Source organism: Ambystoma mexicanum, chromosome 11, assembly GCF_040938575.1.
Source record: "Ambystoma mexicanum isolate Mex_15411 chromosome 11, UKY_AmexF1_1, whole genome shotgun sequence".
In the NCBI taxonomy this organism is placed as follows: domain Eukaryota; kingdom Metazoa; phylum Chordata; class Amphibia; order Caudata; family Ambystomatidae; genus Ambystoma; species Ambystoma mexicanum.
This window is the reverse complement of record NC_090934.1, coordinates 101,469,295-101,489,540: the sequence shown is the minus strand read 5'-3', so window position 1 is coordinate 101,489,540 and position 20,246 is coordinate 101,469,295. Positions and strand designations below refer to the sequence as shown.

The following is a 20,246-nucleotide window of genomic DNA, read 5'->3' as shown; positions in this document are numbered from 1 at the left end:
CCACGCCACGATGTCCACGGATCCAATATGGCCGGTGCATAAAAACAATGCATGCACCTCACGCCTCAACCCAGCCAATCAAAGAACACGGTGCGTGTCTGCGGACATGATGCAAGCCAATTATCCAATCGGTGTCCTGTCCGCGGAGCAAACAGGTAAGTGTGTCCGCGGAGTGTACTTAGATATCACAAATTTTTTTAGACCTACTTTTTGGTCATTTTAAAAAAAACTATTGGACGGATTTTCACCAAATTTACAAAAGCATGTTTTCGGGAACAGGCCGCCGCTCCTGCCGCAGCGTTGGCTATGGGCTTGCTCAGCCCTGCTGTGTTTTGTCATTTCTCTCACCCCCTCCTGGGTATTTGTTTGTTTACAGCCCGGTGTGGGCTACAGCCCTGCTCAGCCCTGCAGTGTTTCTTGATTTGTCCCTTCCCTCACTCCCTCATGAGGTATCGGGATTGTTAACCTGTGTGGGCTCTGGGCCTTCTCTGCCCGGTTTTGGTTATTGCTTCTGTCACCCGCTCCTAGGGTATTCTTAGCCCATTGTGGGCTTCAGGGCTTGTTTAGGCTGGCTTGGTCTGCTGCTTCTCTTGCCCCCTCCTGGGCTATATGAATCGTTAGCCCTGTGTGAGCTCCGGGACCACTCCACACGGTATTATTCCCCGCTTCTCTCACCACCTCCTGGGTTATTCGTAATCTCAGCCCAACATGGGCTCTGTTGTGGCTTCGCCACCCCTGAGCACCTCCTGCTGTGTGCCTTCTCTCCAGCACTGCTGCTTGCTAGTGGAGGCAGTCACTGTGGCCCATGCGGATCTGTGTACTCGACTTGACTCTCGTTGGTGTGGCCAGTTGTTCTGTGTTTCCTTTCTCTTCTTAAGTCTTCAGTATCAGTAAGACAGGATGCTGGTACATCTCGGTTTCGTCAGGTGTGCTTCCTCAGCAGCCCGTCACGATCTTCCACCTTCGTCAAAGTGGCAGTATTCCGCCGACTGTCTTGGCTCTTCACCCACCGCGCCGACTGCATGGGTCGCCACTCCTCTTCTGAGGGAGCAACTTCCTCCTCTGCGCATCTGCACAAGATGCCGTTCCTCGCTATGTGGCTTATTCTCTCCTTCTCGGCTGAATTACTGCTGTATTTAAGTTCCTCCAGCGAATGACGAAGAAGATTCCATTGGTCATGGCAAGAGGCGGCAATAAATACAGGTCAGGAACCAAGCCATCCACTTTAAAGGTGCCCTGTGCATGATTACTCTGCTCATTCCGCATATAAACAACAACGGAAGTAAAGGGAGGCGACATGGAATCCTATCTTGAGCATTCCTGATCCCCAAAGGGGAGGAGCGTCACCCACAGTGGGATCCTGCTTGCTCAGACCCCTAAGGAGGGTATTACATAGCAGGTACACCCCCTAGTCACAAGGGGATGGCTCCCCCTTGGAGAGAAGGGAAAAAGTCCCTGTATTCGTCACAGCGATTAAGAGCAAATTAGGGTGAATACTTCCACAACATATAACTGTGCTCACTTATCTATTTCAATGTCCTGAAGCCTCATTATATGTCTTTGTCTACCCAGTCAGTTTGAGGGGAAGGGCACGTTTTTGGAAAGCAATGTAATGGGGTACACAGAGGTATGGGAAGCAAGAGGGGCAAGGTGGGCCCTTAGCTCGTTGTGAACAGAGGGCACTTGGTCTGTTAATAACCAGGGTATTCTGCAAAAGAGAAGTGCTTCAGAAAGGCAAGCAGGCCTCAGGCATAGCCTGATATGCAGATGACCCTGCCACAGGCCAAGCATCCTTTCAGAGGCACTGGGCAGTCATACAATCTACTAATTTCCATGTGGTCCAGGTGACTTCTAATTATACGTACCTCCTGCCCATAAGGCTTGTGATCAAAGCTTGTGTCTACTCTTCTCTTGCAGTAAAACTGAACCCCCCAACCATACAGAAGATCCGCGCCATTCCTTTTCACCCTGATTGCCTGAGCCTAGAATGGGCCAAACCGGTTGATGGTTCCTGGATCAAACAGCAGTTTGAACTGCGCTACAGGCTGGCGGAAGACACAGAGTGGCACACGGTGAGTAGATCCACCGAATGGAGACTTCACCATGTTACCAGTGGACCGGTGGATCTGAAAATGTGTTTTGATCTCAGGAAAATTTAGGGGTGTTATTGCTGATGTCGGAAACGACACATGCTTTTGAAAATATTAGGTCAAGGTTGGCGAAAAAATCTTAGAATGTACAGAGCATTTTTCGCCTGTTGCTTGGCTCATGTCACAGGCACATTAACATTGTATTATTTTTTTACTTTTACTTTAGAAACGTGAAACAAATTACAAATAGAGAGATGAATGATAACCACATGCATATTTTGTGATTAAGAAAACAATTACAGAGTAATGGTATAAATGATTCAGGATTAAGAGATCACGTCAAGCATTTAATAATATGACATGTGCGTGTACGCTGTGTGAGACAGGCATGGTATCAAGAGATGACCAAGACAACAATGGGTTTAGTTTACACAATACACTTTTTTCTATCAGGATGGTGTAATGACTAGCTCTCTGTATCTCTAATTTGGGATTTCCCTCAACTGATGCAACTAAGTCTGTCTGTCAGTAAGTCCTAAACCAGAGGATGTCTGTGTCAAAACCTATGCTTGCCCTCACATCTAATACAAAAAGTACTGTAGGGTTATACTAACGCATATCATGATCAAAACAAAGTCAATATCAGCTTCTAGCTCTGCTCGCAAGTTCAAGCCTTCAGGACTTAGGGTTCCCTTCACCAAGCTTAAAGTACTGGTTCTCACCACAATGGTTAAAATCAAGCTATTGGGCCCTTCCCCAAGCTTCAAGTCCAGATTCACAAAAATACGGTTCCACAAAAACTCAGGGTTCCCTTCCCCAAGCTTCAAGCATCAATGCACACACATTTCTAACAAGGTTCACTTTCGTCTTGGTTCAGGATTACTTCCCCTTCTCCTGGACACGTTGGGACACCCTGGTCTGGGCGCAGTTAACAGGCTGCACGGCCCACCCATTACAGGTAACGCAACCAGTAGTCCTTGCTCAGCTTGTTGCTTTCTTGGCGGTTTACACAGATTCACGAGTTCTCAGGTTCTCTTTTCTTCCATATATTTCACTGGCTTTCCTGTAAAAAAATGTTTCTGCTTGTTCTACTTAGTTTCGCCCATTAGACATTTCGCACACACTAGGTTGGCTCCCCTCGGCTGCTCACTCACTGCTTTCAGCCTTTTATTCATCAAACTCTCCTTCACCTTACTTTCTCAATGTTCAGGGTTTATCAGAGACTTTTGAACATTGCACACGCGTGACCGCTTTGATATACTGTACTTCCAAAGTCCTTTTCCAACCTTGCACTCGGTTATGTTTTACTTTCCTATTTCACTCAGAGGTTTTCGAGAGCGTGCTGACTGCATGCGACCACTCTGATACAATGTATTTTCCTTCGCTCTCATACGTGCACCGGGTTTCCTTGCATCCCTCTGAAACTCACCGGTCGCAGCTTTCCTCTTCTTCGCCTTCTTCCGCTCAGCTGCTTTCTGAGCCTTAAGGTCAGGGTCTCACCACCTGCCCCTCAGGATCCCTTGAATGGCTCTTCCATTCAGGGGAACAAGAACTTATCGACCAAAGTGAAGGGACCGCTATCTTCCACGGCTCCCTTCTCCCGCCTTCTCCGGCTCCCTGGAGACATGGCTCCCTTGCCACGCAATGACATTCAGCTACAATGTGCCTTCCTTCAGCGTCTCAGCGTCCCGTTCTCTGGTTTTTCGTGGGCTGTGCTGGCTGTTCTGCTCCTCTCTCAAAGCGTTCTCTTTGCTCTCGGGAGTTTCTCCTTTTATACAGCTGCCAGTCAATAATAGGCTGCAGGTGTCACATATCGACTCAATTGCCTGACTTACCCTGAACCTATTAATGGGACATGTTTGGTTTGAGTTATGGTAGTCTTCTTTAGGCCTCTTCCTCGTGTCAGTACTATACTGGTGTTTCCTTAGGGAGTTCTGCATTACTCTTTGAGGCTTCTTCCTCGTCTCAGTACTTTGGGTAATATTACTGGGAACAACTTTGTGAGGGGAATTCCATTTTGACCCTAGTCGTTCTTTCCTTACTCTCCTGTTGCAAAGGTGCTTGGTAAGGGAAGTATGTGGTATTTCCGTGTGTCTGAGTTTTGTCCCAGTATTACAATGAGGTTCATGATAGTGAATGGATGGTCTTCTCAGTAGCCTCTTTCTGACCTCAGCATCTTGTAGGATGGAAGAAAGGGACATTGGATGGGGTTGACAATAGCCTATGAAGTATGAGGGAGGTGAGAGGATCTCAGAATTAGGGAGGGGTAGACACCATGTTCTGCCTTCGGGCGTCCCTTCTCCAATACCCAGGTGATCCTCCCTCGCTTATCCACCCCAGGGTTGGGATCCGAAAGCGATGGCCCTTCCCTGGCCACCTAAGCAGGTGATCGCCTGGGAGTAGACGTAAGAACGCTCTTAGGTTTCTCACAGCTGCCGCACAGTGTCTCAGTATCACAGCCAGGATCTGGCAAAGGAACCTGCTAGTCACCAATGGCTGTCCATTTACGCAATGATTTACACACAGCTGCGGATACAAACAAGTATGAAAGTTGTATTTATTTCAAAGTTTTGATTTACAAAAATAGTGGATTATGCATAACAGACCCTCAAACCAGGCCAACAAAATAAATCAGACAATAAATATATATATATATATAAAAATCATAGTGTACAAAGGATACTTTCAATAAGAAATTAGGCAAATCATATTTGAAAGTCAATAAACCTGGAACCATGTCAAACACACCATGTTGTGTGGGCCTCCGCATAGGATTTGTAGTGTTGTGTATTTGCATTACTGACCCATCTGCAACCTATTTTATTGCAATTTAATGAGCTGATTAACAATGACTTTCATCAGCTGTTACCTAAAACACTAAACAAGGAACAATGGGGTAAATGCATGATGACACCCTGCTGCTCATCCAGACCTTCTTGCAACAACTCCAGTTTTAAATTGCCAAAAGAAAAAGGTTGTACCTAAAAACTCAACTTTACATCTCAAATTTTAAGAAGTGAGGATCTGTAACATTACTTTTGCTTCTCGTCAAAACAAAAAAGTACTCACCAGCTACACGAATATTAAAATAGGAATTTCTTGAAATAGGACTGATTAATCAGATTGTGCATCAATTTTTTCTAAATATATCTCAATAGATGAATAATATATTTGCTGCAGAAAATGTACTTTTCTTCTGGAAAAAAAAAAACATACAGTTTACATTGTTCATGATTGTTTTGCCAAGATGTATTTCCCCACACTAGTTAATCATTTAAAAGTGTGATCTCAGTTTCTACCCAATAAAAACATGGTACGTGATCGAAGTGTGAGCTGGAGAATTGGTCGAGTCCGCGGTAACGCAGCTGCTATGGCAGTATGCCGAATGAACAGGACCGGTGGTCCTTATTTGCCATTGCATTTTCTATATGCTGACAGTAGCCTGTGGTCAGAGAGAAGCCATGCTAACACCATACGATACCCTGCCATCAGGTTGTGAATATCACGCACCCCGCCCTGCAGATGGAGCACTGCGGGCTCCACCTTTCCCAGGACTATCTCTTCCAAATGCGCTGCATCAAGGCTCCGCTGAAGGGCTACTGGAGCGAATGGAGCGACACCATGAGGTTCCTCATGCCAGAAGGAGGTGAGTCATTTCTTTCAGGGGGCTTCCTCCCATTTTGCGAATGAACCCTTTTGATCTGCTGGAATTGCATGCACGTGAACGTTGTAACAGGTAACCCGCTTTTGTTGGAAGTGGATCCCTTCACGGTTGGCTTCAGTGACTCCCCGACTACGAAAGATGGTGCAAGGGTTTTAATTTGGTAAATGGACAAAAAGGCTCTAATGGCTTCTCCATCTCAACATCCTTTGGTCTCTGACCTCCTTAACCCAGGCTTCCAGGCTTTGCAACTAGTGATAGGTAACCACTATTATCTAATACTGAGCAATTGCAGGTAAGGGGCTAAAGGCAAAAAGCCTTATCTACATGACATCCAGTCTTCCTCCGGGGGTTCTTCTAAAAGGTCTCTAACTCAACACTCCCCAGGTTTCCTTAGTAGGAAATGACGATTGTTCTCGTGCCAGTAACAAACACCAAGAGATGTTTTCTCACTCACGTGCTCCCTCTCCCTCCTCCCCTGATTCCACACACTCTACGCTAATCTCACTTGTCCCCTCTCTCTCCTCTGCCTTTCTTACACTCTCGTGTCTTCTTACTCTCCTACTCTCCCCTTCTATCCCTCCAATGTCTGCACTCTCTCTTTTCCTCTCCTCTTTCCTCACCTCTCTCCACTCCCCTCAGCCTTTTCCTCTTTGATCTCATCACCCCTCTCCTCTCCACCCTCCTCACTCCTATCCTCTATCTATGCCTCTGTGCTGTAATCTCACCACAATCTTTCCACCTCTTTCCCAACTACCTCCCTCCTTCCTGCTTCACTCTTCCCTCCCACTACCATCTTTTTAAAATTATTGTTTAAAGCGCAGACTTTCGAGAGCAGCGGAGCGCTGTATATAGTGTGGGCAGCCAGCATTTGGGCTGGCTTATTGTAACAGTAGCGCAGCACTCTGAGTGCGTCTGCGCTTCACTCTGTGCATCCATTGGAATTAGTCCTTGGTCAGGTATTTTTGAAAAAGACGTGCTTTAAGAGATTTGTGAAACTGGAGAATTGTGGGGCATTCAGAGCTGACAACGGGATCGAGTTCCAGAGAGTGATTGCATGACGAGAGAAGGATTGTTTCCATGTCCACTCTTTGCGGACAAGTTGTGATTGAAGCTGCTTTGTCGATTTGCTGTATAGGGAGCATGTGCCACCGGATATGGGGAGTAAAGTCACCAGGTACGCTTGTGTGCTACTCGTGACTGGTTTGTAGATGATACATGTATCCTTACCTGTAGAGGAAGCTAATGTAATTTGTGTAGGATGGGTGTGATTCTGTCAAATTTCCATGCACACTCAATAAGACATGCTGCTGCGTGGTGAACTGTTTTTAGGGGAGCCAAGTGAGCACCTGAGAGCCCCGTCTGGAGTGCATTTCCTCCATTGATGTGGGAGACCACAAGGGCTTGCACTACAGTCTGGCAGTCCTGTAGGACAATGAAGGGTTTGATTTTGCAAAGGGTGGAGATTTGGAGCCATGCTGTTTGGGTCTTCTTGACTATGCCTTTCTGGAAGGACAGGCTGCTGTCAAAGTTGAAGTCAGAGGATTTTGATGAGTGCAAGTGTTGCGGATCAAATCCTTGTAGGTGCGTATCATTGAGCCATTGTTGGACTGTTGTTTAGCGAGAAGATCGTTGAGTATGAATTCAGTCTTGGATGGGTTTAGTTTGAGGTAGGCAATCGACATGCAAGATTGGATGATGGCTAGGTAATCATGGAGATGAATGATGTCCTGTCCGCTAGTTACTCTCATGTACAACTGAGTAACGTCAGCGTATTGGTAGATGGCTATATTGGGATCTTTGAGGAGAGTGCCCGGTGGCTCTCTGTTAAAGGTTAAAAAGGACTGGTAAGAGGGTGGAGACTTGGGAGACTCCACAGGAGACCTGCAGTTGGTTAGACTGCAACAAGTTCATCTGGACAGCCTGGTGTCTGCCCAAAAAGGTAGGAGTTAAACCAATTAAGGACAGTGCCAGAGAATCCCATCCTGTCGACAAGGAGGGATAGGAGGATGCGGTGGTCGACGGTGTTGAATGCATCTGACAGGTCAAAGAGGATGACGAGGCGAGGAGTCCACCATATCTATAACTTGAAGGGCATTATCCACCGCCAGGATGGTGGCTGCCTCTGTGCTACAGTTGGGGCGGAACCCTGACAGATAATGATTTAGGAGAGGAAGTTGTTTGATTCTGGTGAGTAGTTGTACTTGCATTCTCGCCACACCTTCCTACAGCCTACTCTCTTTTTCACTCTCACCCTCTTTCTAATTCCACCTACACTTCTCCCCCCTCTCTCTATATTTCTTTCTCTCTCCCTCACCTTCTTTACTTGCCTCAAAATACTACACTCAACTTGTACCACTCCCTTTAACAACCTTATCTGCAACTCCACTGCCAATCCATGATAACTCTGCTCCGCCGTCTCTTGGTCCACCTCCTCACCTCCTGACCTCACCCCTGAAGCCCACATTCTGTATTCACTCTCCTTTTTTATACTGTTTGCTTCCTGGTTCTATCTCCCATCCCCTTTCCATTGGCTCAAGTACTCACCGGTTATGCAGGTGAAAAGCTTTAAAGGAAACCTCTTAGAGTGCCCCCTTTTGAATCTCCTTTTGCAGGGTAGCAGCTAAGGCTCCTTGTTTTCCTTATCGCTCTCTTCATGAGCTGGTGAGTTTTGAATCCAATACGGTTTAGGGAGGATGCATGGGCATCTCCTGCTCCCTTGCAGTCTTCTGTCAGTCTCAGTTTATTGTTGGTTGCCCCACAATTTGCCTGGGGTCTGTCTGGAATTGGTAGGTCGGGTGTTGGGTGTCTCATCTCTGTTTGTCAAAATAAATCCCAGTCCATTCCATTTCTTTTCTGAATTCCATTTCCCTGGTTCTGGTCTGGGTTTTCTTGGGTGCGGCCAGGTGCATTCTGGGAGTTGCTGTTCTGAAATAGACACACAAAAAGAACTCTGGCCAGAAAAGGTACTGGGAAGCATTGTGTGACGGAGGGGGGTTCAGGGGTTACCCCCAAGCCCTCTTCCCAGACTTTTAACCAGACATAATCCAGCTGTTGCTGGATTATGGCTGGTTAGGTCCCCTGTCCCACGTCTGGATGGGTTTCTGCTCCCTCCTGACAGGGGCCAGTCCTGGATCCTGTCACAGTCCACAGATTATAGGGTGCTTCTTGAGCCCAAAGGCCTAGCCGTTGCTCAAAGTAAAAATCTGAATGCTTCATCCTGGTTTGTCTGGGTTAGAGCACCTTGAGGTTTCTGCTGTCTTACTCTGGACCTGTGCTACTTATGTTGCATTTTCTTACCCATAAGTAGCCCTTAACAGTCTGTATGGCCTTCTGGTGTTTGTTCACTTAAGAAGGAGGGAGGGACAGCAGACTGCATTGACCTTAAGTCATTTGTAGATGTGTGTTGAACTGCTCAGTAAAAACATTTTTTTGCATCTGTCTAATGTTTTTATCCTCCCCTTCAAAACTGTACTATTGGTCATCTCTTCCTGCCTTCCCATTATACAATAATGTTAAGGACATGAAATGGAATAATTACAGAGTCCTGGTGCTTAGCTATACTGTAGTGGGAAATACATAAAGTATTATAAAATTCTTATAGCTCTTCAACTCCCTGGTGGTGGTGGAACATCAGATCAAGTTATGAACATGGAATATAGATGCATTTAATGATCCAATTAAAGCAAAGGGGTTGAATCATCCAATTCAAATATTCTAATTTATATCAAAATAAAACGTCTGACAACTGGGTTCAAAAGGAGATGTGCCGGTTAACATCATCACCATAAAGCTTGAGATAGGCTTGGTTCAATTCACTTCAACACACTCAATTGCACGATATTTATTTGATAACAAAAGAGTATATTCATTTCTTTTTCTGTGGGCCAGCCACTGGACATTTAAAAGCTTCAGGAATAACAAATTAGTGTATATTTTTAAGGTGTTTATTAAAACATAGCTGCATGTGTGTTCTTTAATGCAGCACAGCCCTTCAATTCATTCCCACTCAAAATCAACATGCATTGGCTTTCAGAAATGCCAATCGAAAATCCGAATTATTTCAGTTTAATTTAAATATTTCTGTTTGTTGCATGCAGGCGCTAAATCATGATATCAATTGATGATTTTGAAAAGCAACGTTCTGTCTATTCGTCTAAGGCTTATTAAAGGTGCAAATCTGTGTCATGTTGTCTGTACAGAGATGCTAGGTTTCTCACTACTTTAGATGACCTCTGGCCTGAGTCGTTCCTTGCAACAAGCTCTTTGAACACAAAGTGTGCAGGTAAACATTCCTTGTAGCCTTCAAATGCTGGAACCTGCACTGCGTATTTACACAAGTAAAAGCTACAACCTAAGTCTCCTCGTTCAGCTTCTGGATAAAAACAGAGTCAATAATGCGAGGCCTTAATGTCTAATTCATCTGATTCAGCTTTAGGAAATGCAGAATTAAAATGCCAGGCCCCTGTCTCTTCGGAAAATAGAAATTATAGTTCTCAATGCATGTTCCAGCACTTCAAGAACTTCTTTAACATGACATAGCTCATGGTATGGCTTGCATGAAGTGAACTCGGATACCCATCAAGTCTTCCTCTCTGGCCGGCTTGCATCTCCCAGAGAACATGTAGTTTGCCAAGTGTGACAAGGTTGTGGTGTGTAGAGCTGGGAATTCTGTCAGCATCTCTTGCATCTTGTATCTACTGCACTTTAATTGTATGTAATTATTTGTGCACTCGCTGGTGTGGTTCTCTATAAAACCTGTCCTGGGCAATCCGATATGTCCATGTTTGGCGTAAAATCAGCCTGCGCTTATATACAATAATTCAAGCCTGCTCTTTAGAGCCTTCATTAGCGAATCTAATAAGCTACATAATGCAGAAGTCCCTACAGTTCGGCCATGGCCTTTGGCCTCTCTCGTTCTAGGCTGCCTGCCTGGATTGTTATGACTTATTCTGATTTTAACGTTGTTCTCTAAGCTGAAACTTCAAAATATATTCTTTTTTTTATGGTGTATTAGTCCAAATCATAGACTTTTCACAAAATACATTAAACCATAGACTCTGATCCATATAATATAAAGCATGTTAATCAGAAAATCAAGAAAAGAATAAGAAAAAAGAGAGAAAAAAGAAAAAGAATAACATTTTTAAAAAACTGAAAAAAGAAAAAATAAGAAAATATATTCTTAAACTGGCATTTCTGAATTAAATTCGGAATGTACTCTGATATTCTGGATGAATCTATATCTAATACAACCAATATGCTTCTAACCCTTAAAGCTTGTCAGCTTCTCTAAGTAAAGCTTGTCAGCTTCTCTAAATAAAGTGTGTCACCTTCTTAAGTAAAGCTTGTCAGCTTCTCTAAGTAAAGCTTGTCAGCTTCTCTAAATAAAGTGTGTCACCTTCTTAAGTAAAGTGTGTCACCTTCTTAAGTAAAGCTTGTCAGCTTCTCTAAGTAAAGCTTGTCAGCTTCTCTAAATAAAGTGTGTCACCTTCTTAAGTAAAGCTTGTCAGCTTCTCTAAGTAAAGCTTGTCAGCTTCTCTAAATAAAGTGTGTCACCTTCTTAAGTAAAGCTTGTCAGCTTCTCTAAGTAAAGCTTGTCAGCTTCTCTAAATAAAGTGTGTCAGCTTCTTAAGTAAAGCTTGGCAGCTTCTCTAAGTAAAAGCTTGTCAGCTTCTCTAAATAAAGCTTGCCAGCTTCTCTAAATAAAGCTGAGTAAAAGCTTGTCAGCTTCCCTAAGTAAAAGCTTGGCAGCTTCTCTAAGTAAAGCTTGTCAGCTTCTCTAAATAAAGCTTGTCAGCTTCTCTAAATAAAGCGTGTCAGCTTCTTAAGTAAAGCTTCTCAGCTTCTCTAAGTGCAAGACTTGTATTTGCGAGTGCTTAACAATGTAAGTTCTGAGGCAGCCACTTGTCTTTCTAAGTCTCTGCAGGTGCTAGTCCAATTCCTTGCCTTCTAACCATTTACAGTGAATACATGACTTCCTATGGAGTGAGTATAGCTGCTTGCAAGTCACTCTGTAAAAGGTGGTGTTTTCGGTCTTGCAAACAGAATGGCATGTGTGCATTTCACTTGTACTCAAAGCACTACCCAGGCATTCTGTACAACTCTGGTAGCTCAAATGGGGTATTAAAGATTTCCATGTAGGTAGACAGACCTATGTGCATTTCATTTGAGCTCAAAAACTGTCCAGGTGTTCTGTGCAGATCCTTTTTTTCATAAGTGGCATCTGGGGAGTATCATTGCTTGTGCTACAGCAAACAAAATGTCTGTCGCTTCTGTAACTGCTTTTTTAATATTGTCTTACACTAATTTTTATTGTTCCTATTTTTGCTTTGTTTCGCCATTGCCTGGTGGTGAAAGACGCACAAATGCCCCAGCATTTTCCTCTGTGATTAAAGATAGGCGTTGGCTTTAGTGACGTAAGATGTTTTTGAGGGAGATATTTTCGAGGAAGATATTTTTTCCAGTGAAATTGTAACCATTACTAGAAAGTTATTCTCTCGTGTTAGGGTAAGTCCGGCCTCCACAGCGGAGTGATCTATTGCACTCCACACATCCTCTTTCTATCCATGTAAACACAGTATTCAGAACACAGTGCCTCTCCCCTGTCTTCCAGCTCCGACGGAGAGACCTGATGTTTGGTGGAAGTCTGAGGACGTGGACTCAGAGAGCGGCGGCATGAAGGTGCAGCTTTTGTGGAAGGTAAGGGGGGGGGGTCACACAGAACCTTTCCCTAGGGTTGGAATCTTATCGCATGTGGTGTGGGGTGTGCACTGGCATTCTACAGTGGTATAAAGTGTCAATAACAAAAATAAATAACCACAAACATTTTTAACGACTCCTGAATAACGAGAGAAATGTTGATATTTTTAATAAAAGAATATGTGGGGGGTGGGGTAAGGGATCAAAAAGGTTGTTGGGGATTGTGGGGGGGTCAGTAAAGTGGGGAAACAGGCGGATTGGGGAGACACCCCCCACACCCCCAAATATTAAAAAAAATAACATTCGAAATGTTTTCGTTATTTGGGTGTCACTAAAAATGTATGTCGTTATTTATGGTGTCGTATAAACACATGGAACCTCTACAATAGCTATGAAATTGTATGCTCTGTTACGCTATGGTAGGTTATCTATATTGGCCTATGTCAAGTTGCGCTATGCTATGGCGTGATGCATTTCTGTAATTGCCATTGCGTCATCTCCAGGGCCTAAAATACTTTAAAAGCAGGTTTGAATGCATATTTGTACTGCACAGAACACGCGTGACGCACCATTGGGGAACCTGTGTTGCTCTGTGTCGTCTTGTTTCCAAAGCGAGCAGATTGCCCCTGGGCTACCCTCCCGAGGCAAATACTTCCTGTCATCACTTCTGCAACCCATGTCAATACATCCATATTGTCATTAAAAGAGCGAATGCTCTGTTGTTAACACTGAAATTCCTCCTATGCATTTTAAAGCCAAGTCCCTAGACAGCCCAATGCAATACGTATTGGTTAATTCGTGACAGATAATTTAAATTAATACTACTCAAAATATATACGATTGTCTGCTTTCAAGAGCAACAAAATTGATTTACCTTGTGTTTACATAACACAGAACAAACAATAAACTGTGTGACTTTTCAAAACAGTGGAAAGGCAGCTGATAATATGGCGCAGACATCTGAAATTAACAGCTGACAATATGGCGTAGAGGAGAGTTTGCAGACATCTGAAGTTGACTCATGTCATATGTGACTAGAATGCTCTGCCCTGCCAACAGCTGATAATATGGCCGTAGAGGAGAGTGTGCAGACATCTGAAATCGACTCATATCATATTCTGAAATCGACTCATGTCATATGTGACTAGAATGCTCTGCCCTGCCAACAGCTGATAATATGGTGTAGAAGAGAGAGTGCAGACATCTGAAATCGACTCATGTCATATGTGACTAGAATGCTCTGCCCTGCCAACAGCTGATAATATGGTGTAGAAGAGAGAGTGCAGACATCTGAAATCGACTCATGTCATATGTGACTAGAATGCTCTGCCCTGCCAACAGCTGATAATATGGCCAACATCTGAAATTGACTCATGTCATATGTGACTAGAATGCTCTGCCCTGCCAACAACTGATAATATGGCCGTAGAGGAGAGTGTGTAGACATCTGAAATTGACTCATGTCATATGTGACTAGAATGCTCTGCCCTGCCAACAGCTGATAATATGGCGTAGAGGAGAGTGTGCAGACATCTGAAATTGACTCATGTAATATGTGACTAGAATGCTCTGCCCTGCCAACAGCTGATAATATGGCCGTAGAGGAGAGTGTGCAGACATCTGAAATTGACTCATGTCATATGTGACTAGAATGCTCTGCCCTGCCAACAGCTGATAATATGGCCGTAGAGGAGAGTGTGCAGACATCTGAAATTGACTCATGTCATATGTGACTAGAACACCCTGCCCTGCCCCGCCGTGCCTGCTGGCCTTGGGTTTCTTTAATAAAATAGAAGCACGCGCGTGCAGAGAAGCAACCATTGCAGGGTGCACCACGCACACCTGACACGAGACACAGTTAGGTCTCGAGGACAACCAAACCGCAGCACGCGCCATCATTCCAGTGGCCCTCTACTCCATAACCTCCAAGCCCTGCAGACGACTGAAGCTGCCCACGTGCCACGTGTCAGCAGTCCACAGCGTCTAGGTTTTCTTATGCGTTTGCTTTCTGGTGCCTGCAGTTTTGCACGTATAGTTGCATAATCATAACGCACAGGTGCACGGATGCAAAGAAACAAATACGGTGGGATGGAGCACTCCTGCCTCGCCTGGGGTGAGGTGGCGTGTTTCTGCTGCACTATTAACCAATACACTAAGGGGGTAGGTTAGGAAAGTAGCTGAAAAGCAAATGGTCTTTGCCTTTCGGTGCATTTGATAAACAGTAGGCTCAAAATTATGAGAGGAGCAAAACTACCAGTTCCAGAATGCAAATCGGTATTGGCTTAAAACCCAGGGCTGAGTGGAGCTGCCATGTCACGGGACCATATGTTATAGATTAGCCCTGATAGTGCCCACTGAGTAGATATCCCAGGCTGTCGCATATGAAGTGTGTAATACTTCAGAAGTCCTAGCCACTGTACAAATAACTGTTCCCCTAAAGGGAAAATGAACCTTCAATTATATATAAGAGATAAAAATAAAAAAAGATGTGAGCCAGGAGCTCTGCTTTAGCGCATTTTTCAGAAGTAAGTGTGACTAAGAAGGGATGTTTTGGGGCAAAATAGTTTGCCAAGTTCACTCCATTTTTGGACCTTTGCAATGTTCGTGCTCAGAAGTTACTCTGCAGGCGCAGCAATCCGTGCTACATGTCTGCTCCCATAATAACGACATCCCCTGAGTTTCTGGCCAGAGGCGCCCCTGGCAGATCGCCCAGTAGAATGGGATCCCCCTTTGCTTGACTCCCCATAGCACGCCTGAGGGACTGCACCTAGCACTCAGAAGCCTGCAGAAAGTAAGCCTTGTGCAGGTGTAGAGAATGTGTCCATTACAGGTGGGTGCCATTGCATCTGCCTGTCAGTGATAGATGACATGGCAGAATGGTAGCTGTTTTCCCTCAGAAGAATGAAGCAATATTGTGGCCTTACCAAGGTTGAAATCTGTGATCTAAATATCACGTATATGCATGTCGCTGCTGTGGGCTCTCAACAAACCGCGCTAAACTGACATCATCGTCTTGCCTTTTACGCCTCACAATAATCCGTTACTAAATGATGAGTATCCCAACTTCTCAAATAGTTACTCATTGCAAATCAGTGGAGTCCACTGATTCTTACACTGGACAATGTGTTGTAAAGTGACATTGGGTGATATCACTCATTTGTATGACCTATAACAGACATTCATCGATACATCACCAGAAATATCCCCGACAGGCATCTGATACATCCCTGCAAGGTGGCATCTATTGCTTCACCGCTAGCTGAGGCAGCTGCACACGCATGCCCTGCCCACAGCTCACATGGGCGCACTATTCTCAGGCCGCAGAGGTGTGGCCACTACCCGCTAGTCCCCCTGGGGGTGGCACTCTGCGGGTGAATCTCATGGGGAGGAAAGCCCTCCATGGAACCACTGATCACTGTCCTGGGAGATCATGGGATGCGCCTCCTCCTTCGCTGTCCCCTCAATCCTCTTACCCCACTCACCCCTCTCTAATGCCCCACAAGTCTGCATTTATTTATTTATTTATTTATTGTGCATTTGGAAGGCTATTGTACATCAAGTAAATTGTGTTTCAAAGCGCCCACAGGGCAACAGGGAGGAAACATGGGAACGAAAGGCAAATATGACAATGAAAGAGAAAGGCGGACCTACTAGGCCTTGTGAGCATTCAGGGCGTGCAAGTGCAGAGAGAGAGGGAGGGATGAGGGAGGACGAGGTAAGTGCTAGGAGTAACACGGAGGGAAGTTCTAGGGAGTAAGTTGCAAGCAACGGTTAAGTGACTGACAGAGATCCCTTGGTAAGAGTGGTCAGCTGCCAATAAATAAGCGCCAGCCTGTGATATCACAGGGCAGTGGGTGCCCAAAGGCAAGTGCTGGGAGTGGGCAGAGCAGGGCTCAAGTCGGGGGTACACGCGGGTGGCCGGAGTCCCCCCACTTTTTTCATAGGGTGGACTCAGTCCCCCCCAGCTAAAATGAGAAACATTTAATGTCTTCTTTGAATACATCTAATGTCTTCTTTGAATTTATGAATTAAAGCCGACCTTGGGGATGGAACCTCAGTCGTTAGGTTTGCAGGCTGGAAACTTCACCACTGCACCATATAACATGATGACAAAGAGTAAACAACTAAAGGTGAAATGTCCCATTTCGGTACTGCATGTTCCAGGGAAAACATTGGTGTTGGTTCTTGGAGTTTAAAACATGCACAACTTTTAACGTTTTCAAAAACACTATTAGAAGAAAATATCCTCTCTTGGTTTTGTGTGTGTGTTGACTTTATGAAAAGCAAATTAAATTCGTCCTGTGCAATGTGGGTGGTTATGCAAAGCCAATTTAATGAAATGTGCATATTTTACCTTGATATGCTAATTTCTGGTGATGTCACATCCCATTGCGTTTGTTGATGAGTCCCCCCACTTTTATTTTTAGGACTTGACCCCTGGGGCAGAGACTGAAGGCGATTGGGGTTGAGAGGCCAAGACCAAGGTGGACACATAAGGGCCCTGGTCACCAATCTCATTGACTGTGGGGTTCAGCAAAGGATGGAGGGGGGAAGGAGGAGGTGAAAAGGAAAGTCTTGAGGAGCTTCCGGAATTTGCAGAGATCTGGCTCAAGACAAAGAGGAAGGGGAGACTGTTCCATAGGAGGGAGCCAGCTGAGGAAAGAGATCGGCCATCGGCATCTGTTTAGCGAAACGCTTGACACGCAAAGAGTTGGTGGTGGAGGAGAGTAAAGATCTGGAGGGAGTGTGTTTAGTGAGAGCAAGTTGTAGATAGTGTGGTCCCCGGCCCCAGACAGCCATAGGATGATGCAGAGGGATTTGAATTTCATCCTTGCAGCAACCAGGAGACAATGGAGAGATTTTAGGGCTGGCGAGATGCGGCCCCTGGGCTTGAGACCAAGGATACGTCTTGCAGCCCTCTTCTGGACCAGCTGGATGGGACGTAGAGAGGGAGGAAGAGGGAAGATTAAGGAAGAGGCTATTGCAGTAATGAAGCCTAGAGAGTACCAGGGCTCCAAAGACATTGATCTTCTGGGGAAAAGTGAGAGAAGGAAGGATTCCTTTGAGGAGGTGGAGTAGAACGTGGGCCTTCTTGGCAAAGTCCTAGATGTGAGGGAGGAAGGAAAGAGAGGAGTCAAAGATGACTCCAAGATTTTGGCTTCAGATGAAAGAGAAGGGGGAGAGCCCACGGAGGGTGGCCAGAGTGAGGGGAAGAAAGAAGAGGGAGCGGAAGTCCCAATGGGAAGGATCTCAGTCTTGCTGGCATTGAGGCAGAGATCATTGGAGGCACACCGGGACTGCCATGGCAGATAGGCAGTCAGGAATGATGGAGGAAGTAAGAAGAGGATCAGAGAGAAGTTTGAAGTAGAGTTGGAGGAGAAAGAGAAAGTCCCAAGGAGAAAGGTTAGAGCCCTGTGGGACTCCACAGGTGTAGATAGAGGTGGGGGAGGAGAAAAATCCCAGGATAACCTGGGAGGAATGGTCATTAAGGTAGGAGGTCAGCCAGTCCAGTGTCCGCTCCGAGATACTGCATGTTTGTTTCTGCAAGACAGGAGACCCCCTCCACTTTGACTATATTTTGATGAGGAATGGTAAGTTCCTCTTACTACTGACATGAAGCCGATTGAGCAAGGAGGAAAAAGCGAACCGCGGAAACAACATACACATTATAGTCAATCAAACCCAATCTCAATTATAAAAAGGGAGAAGAGGGACTACACGTGAGGGCAAATTCTCACTGGAAGAACCGAGAGCTGGCAAACGGCTACCTCAGAGAGCAAAGGACACTGGTGGAGCCTTGCAGAACACAGGCGATGTTCAGCTCTATCCTGGCTGGGGAATCGGAGGACCTGGAGCAACCAGGAGCGGGTCCATGCACCTAAGCAAGAGGCACAAGCTGAGAGACCAGACCTGGAAGCGGAGCAAGGAGAAGTCTAGTGAGCCAGAAGGCATGAGGAAGCTCAGAGCAAGCAGAGGCGGTCCCACAAAGACACCCAAGGCAGACGGTAACGCCACGCAAGGTACCTGTGTTACTGTAACGGGTGGCATGGATCACAAAGAGCAAAGGAGGAAGTTGGAGAAAGTTTAGGAACCCCCTTATCCCTAAACCCAGTCCCTGGGGAGAAATACAAAGCGGATATATGAGAAACAGTGCCTGGCAGGTTAGTGAACCAGGCCCGGCCAAAAGTGACAGCAAACCCAAGAGAGCGGTCTGTGTCCCATATACGATTGGCCGCACGAGAAGAGAACACTAGAGTCAAGGACCCATTAGAGTCTAAAGAAGCATGCAAACAAGGTGCTGAGAGTCAGAACAAGTTGGGGTAGCCCCAAGAATGCACAAAGGGTTCGGGGACCCACAAAAATGGGAGAAAAGACGCAGAACAAATTGGGGAGGGCCCGAAATATCCTAGAAGAGTCTGGGACCCAAACAAAAGTGAGCAGGTTGAATTTTAATTTCCTGGAGGAGAAAGGCATTGGTTTTACTAATTACGCCGATGACACCCAGTGTGTCATTCCTTTATTCTGCATATATGAAGAGGATGTAAGAAAGGTGAACACGTTGTTTGATGTGATTTAAAAGGACATCTTACGCATCATATTGTTTGATTCCACATAGTAATAAATAAATGCATCAGTAACATGGCCCTGTGGCTTGGTGGTCTGTAAGATTGGTCACTCGAGGAGCTGGAGCTAAACTTACCCCCCATCGCAGGGCCAATGTTCTTCAGCCCCCATACATTTGGCAGGTGCTCACTTTGCTTCTGCCTTTTTTTAGATCCACCCTGAGAAGGTCATTTACATCTTTTCTTTTGTTTTGTGCTTGACCAATTTGTTTACAAAAAACAGCATACATTTCAATCAAATAGTTTAAAAAAATGTATTTGTGCATATAGTTTATTATAAATGTACACATTTTATATTATAAATTACAAAAGAGAAATTTCATCTAAATTCAACAAACTAAAACGATTTCAAATTAAACGATTAGTTCCAAGATACATCCCAAAATATAAAACGCACAATACTTATGAATTCCCTTAAACCAGCGCCTTGCATAAACTAAATGTAAGAAAATGCTACTGTACATACCACATACAACTGTCCCAGAGTTTCCCCGACTAATTTCTCTTAAAAATAGTATCATAAACATGTTCTCCTAAAACTCGGACATTAATATAGTTGTATTTGTAATATAAGTTTCGAGCAACAGCACATTAATGAAAAGTAAATAGCCGAGTGTTCCTTCAGTAAGAGATGAAATAAAGCATTGTGCAACTGACCATAAAGTTATTGTTGTCTTTTAACAGTAATCTCTTGTGTGTTAGGTGTTAACCGTTCACATTTTTAAAAAAAGTCTGAACAGAGGGGTTCAAGCCCAGCTCCATCTGCTGCTCCTTTTGCAAGTCAATTGTTCAAACACTGCAATGTCTGAAAATGACCACTGGATGGCAGCGCTGACTTTTCTGTACATGGATTACTGTATACAATTCGAAATGGTAATCAATGTCAGCACTGCCAGCTACTGGGCATTTTCAGACATTTTCGTACCTGAATATGATCCGAGCATAATGATGTATTGTAATGATCCAATATTTTCAAAAGTTTAAAAGTAGCAACTTGGAGATAACTGTAAGATTCCAAAGCTACAGGGCTGGAGCCCTTAAGTTACCTTCTTGTCAGAGTAGTTCCCAATGCACTACTTGATCAAATGGCGCCTTGCATTGCAATGATCCTCCATCAAACACTAATACGCTCAAGTCCTAATGGGGAAATTGACTAAGAAAAGGTCTCTG

At 44.8% G+C, this 20,246-nt stretch overlaps 1 protein-coding gene across 2 annotated transcripts in view; it reads left to right on the top strand.

The window, feature by feature from the left end:
* CSF3R (colony stimulating factor 3 receptor) overlaps positions 1-20,246 on the top strand; it is a 245,400-nt gene that overhangs the window by 107,745 nt on the left and 117,409 nt on the right. For both annotated transcript variants that reach the window (XM_069622636.1, XM_069622635.1), the window contains exons 6-8: positions 1,918-2,072; positions 5,583-5,736; positions 12,368-12,453. In XM_069622636.1, the coding sequence (XP_069478737.1) occupies positions 1,918-2,072; positions 5,583-5,736; positions 12,368-12,453 (395 nt within the window). The remainder of the gene's footprint in view (positions 1-1,917; positions 2,073-5,582; positions 5,737-12,367; positions 12,454-20,246) is intronic.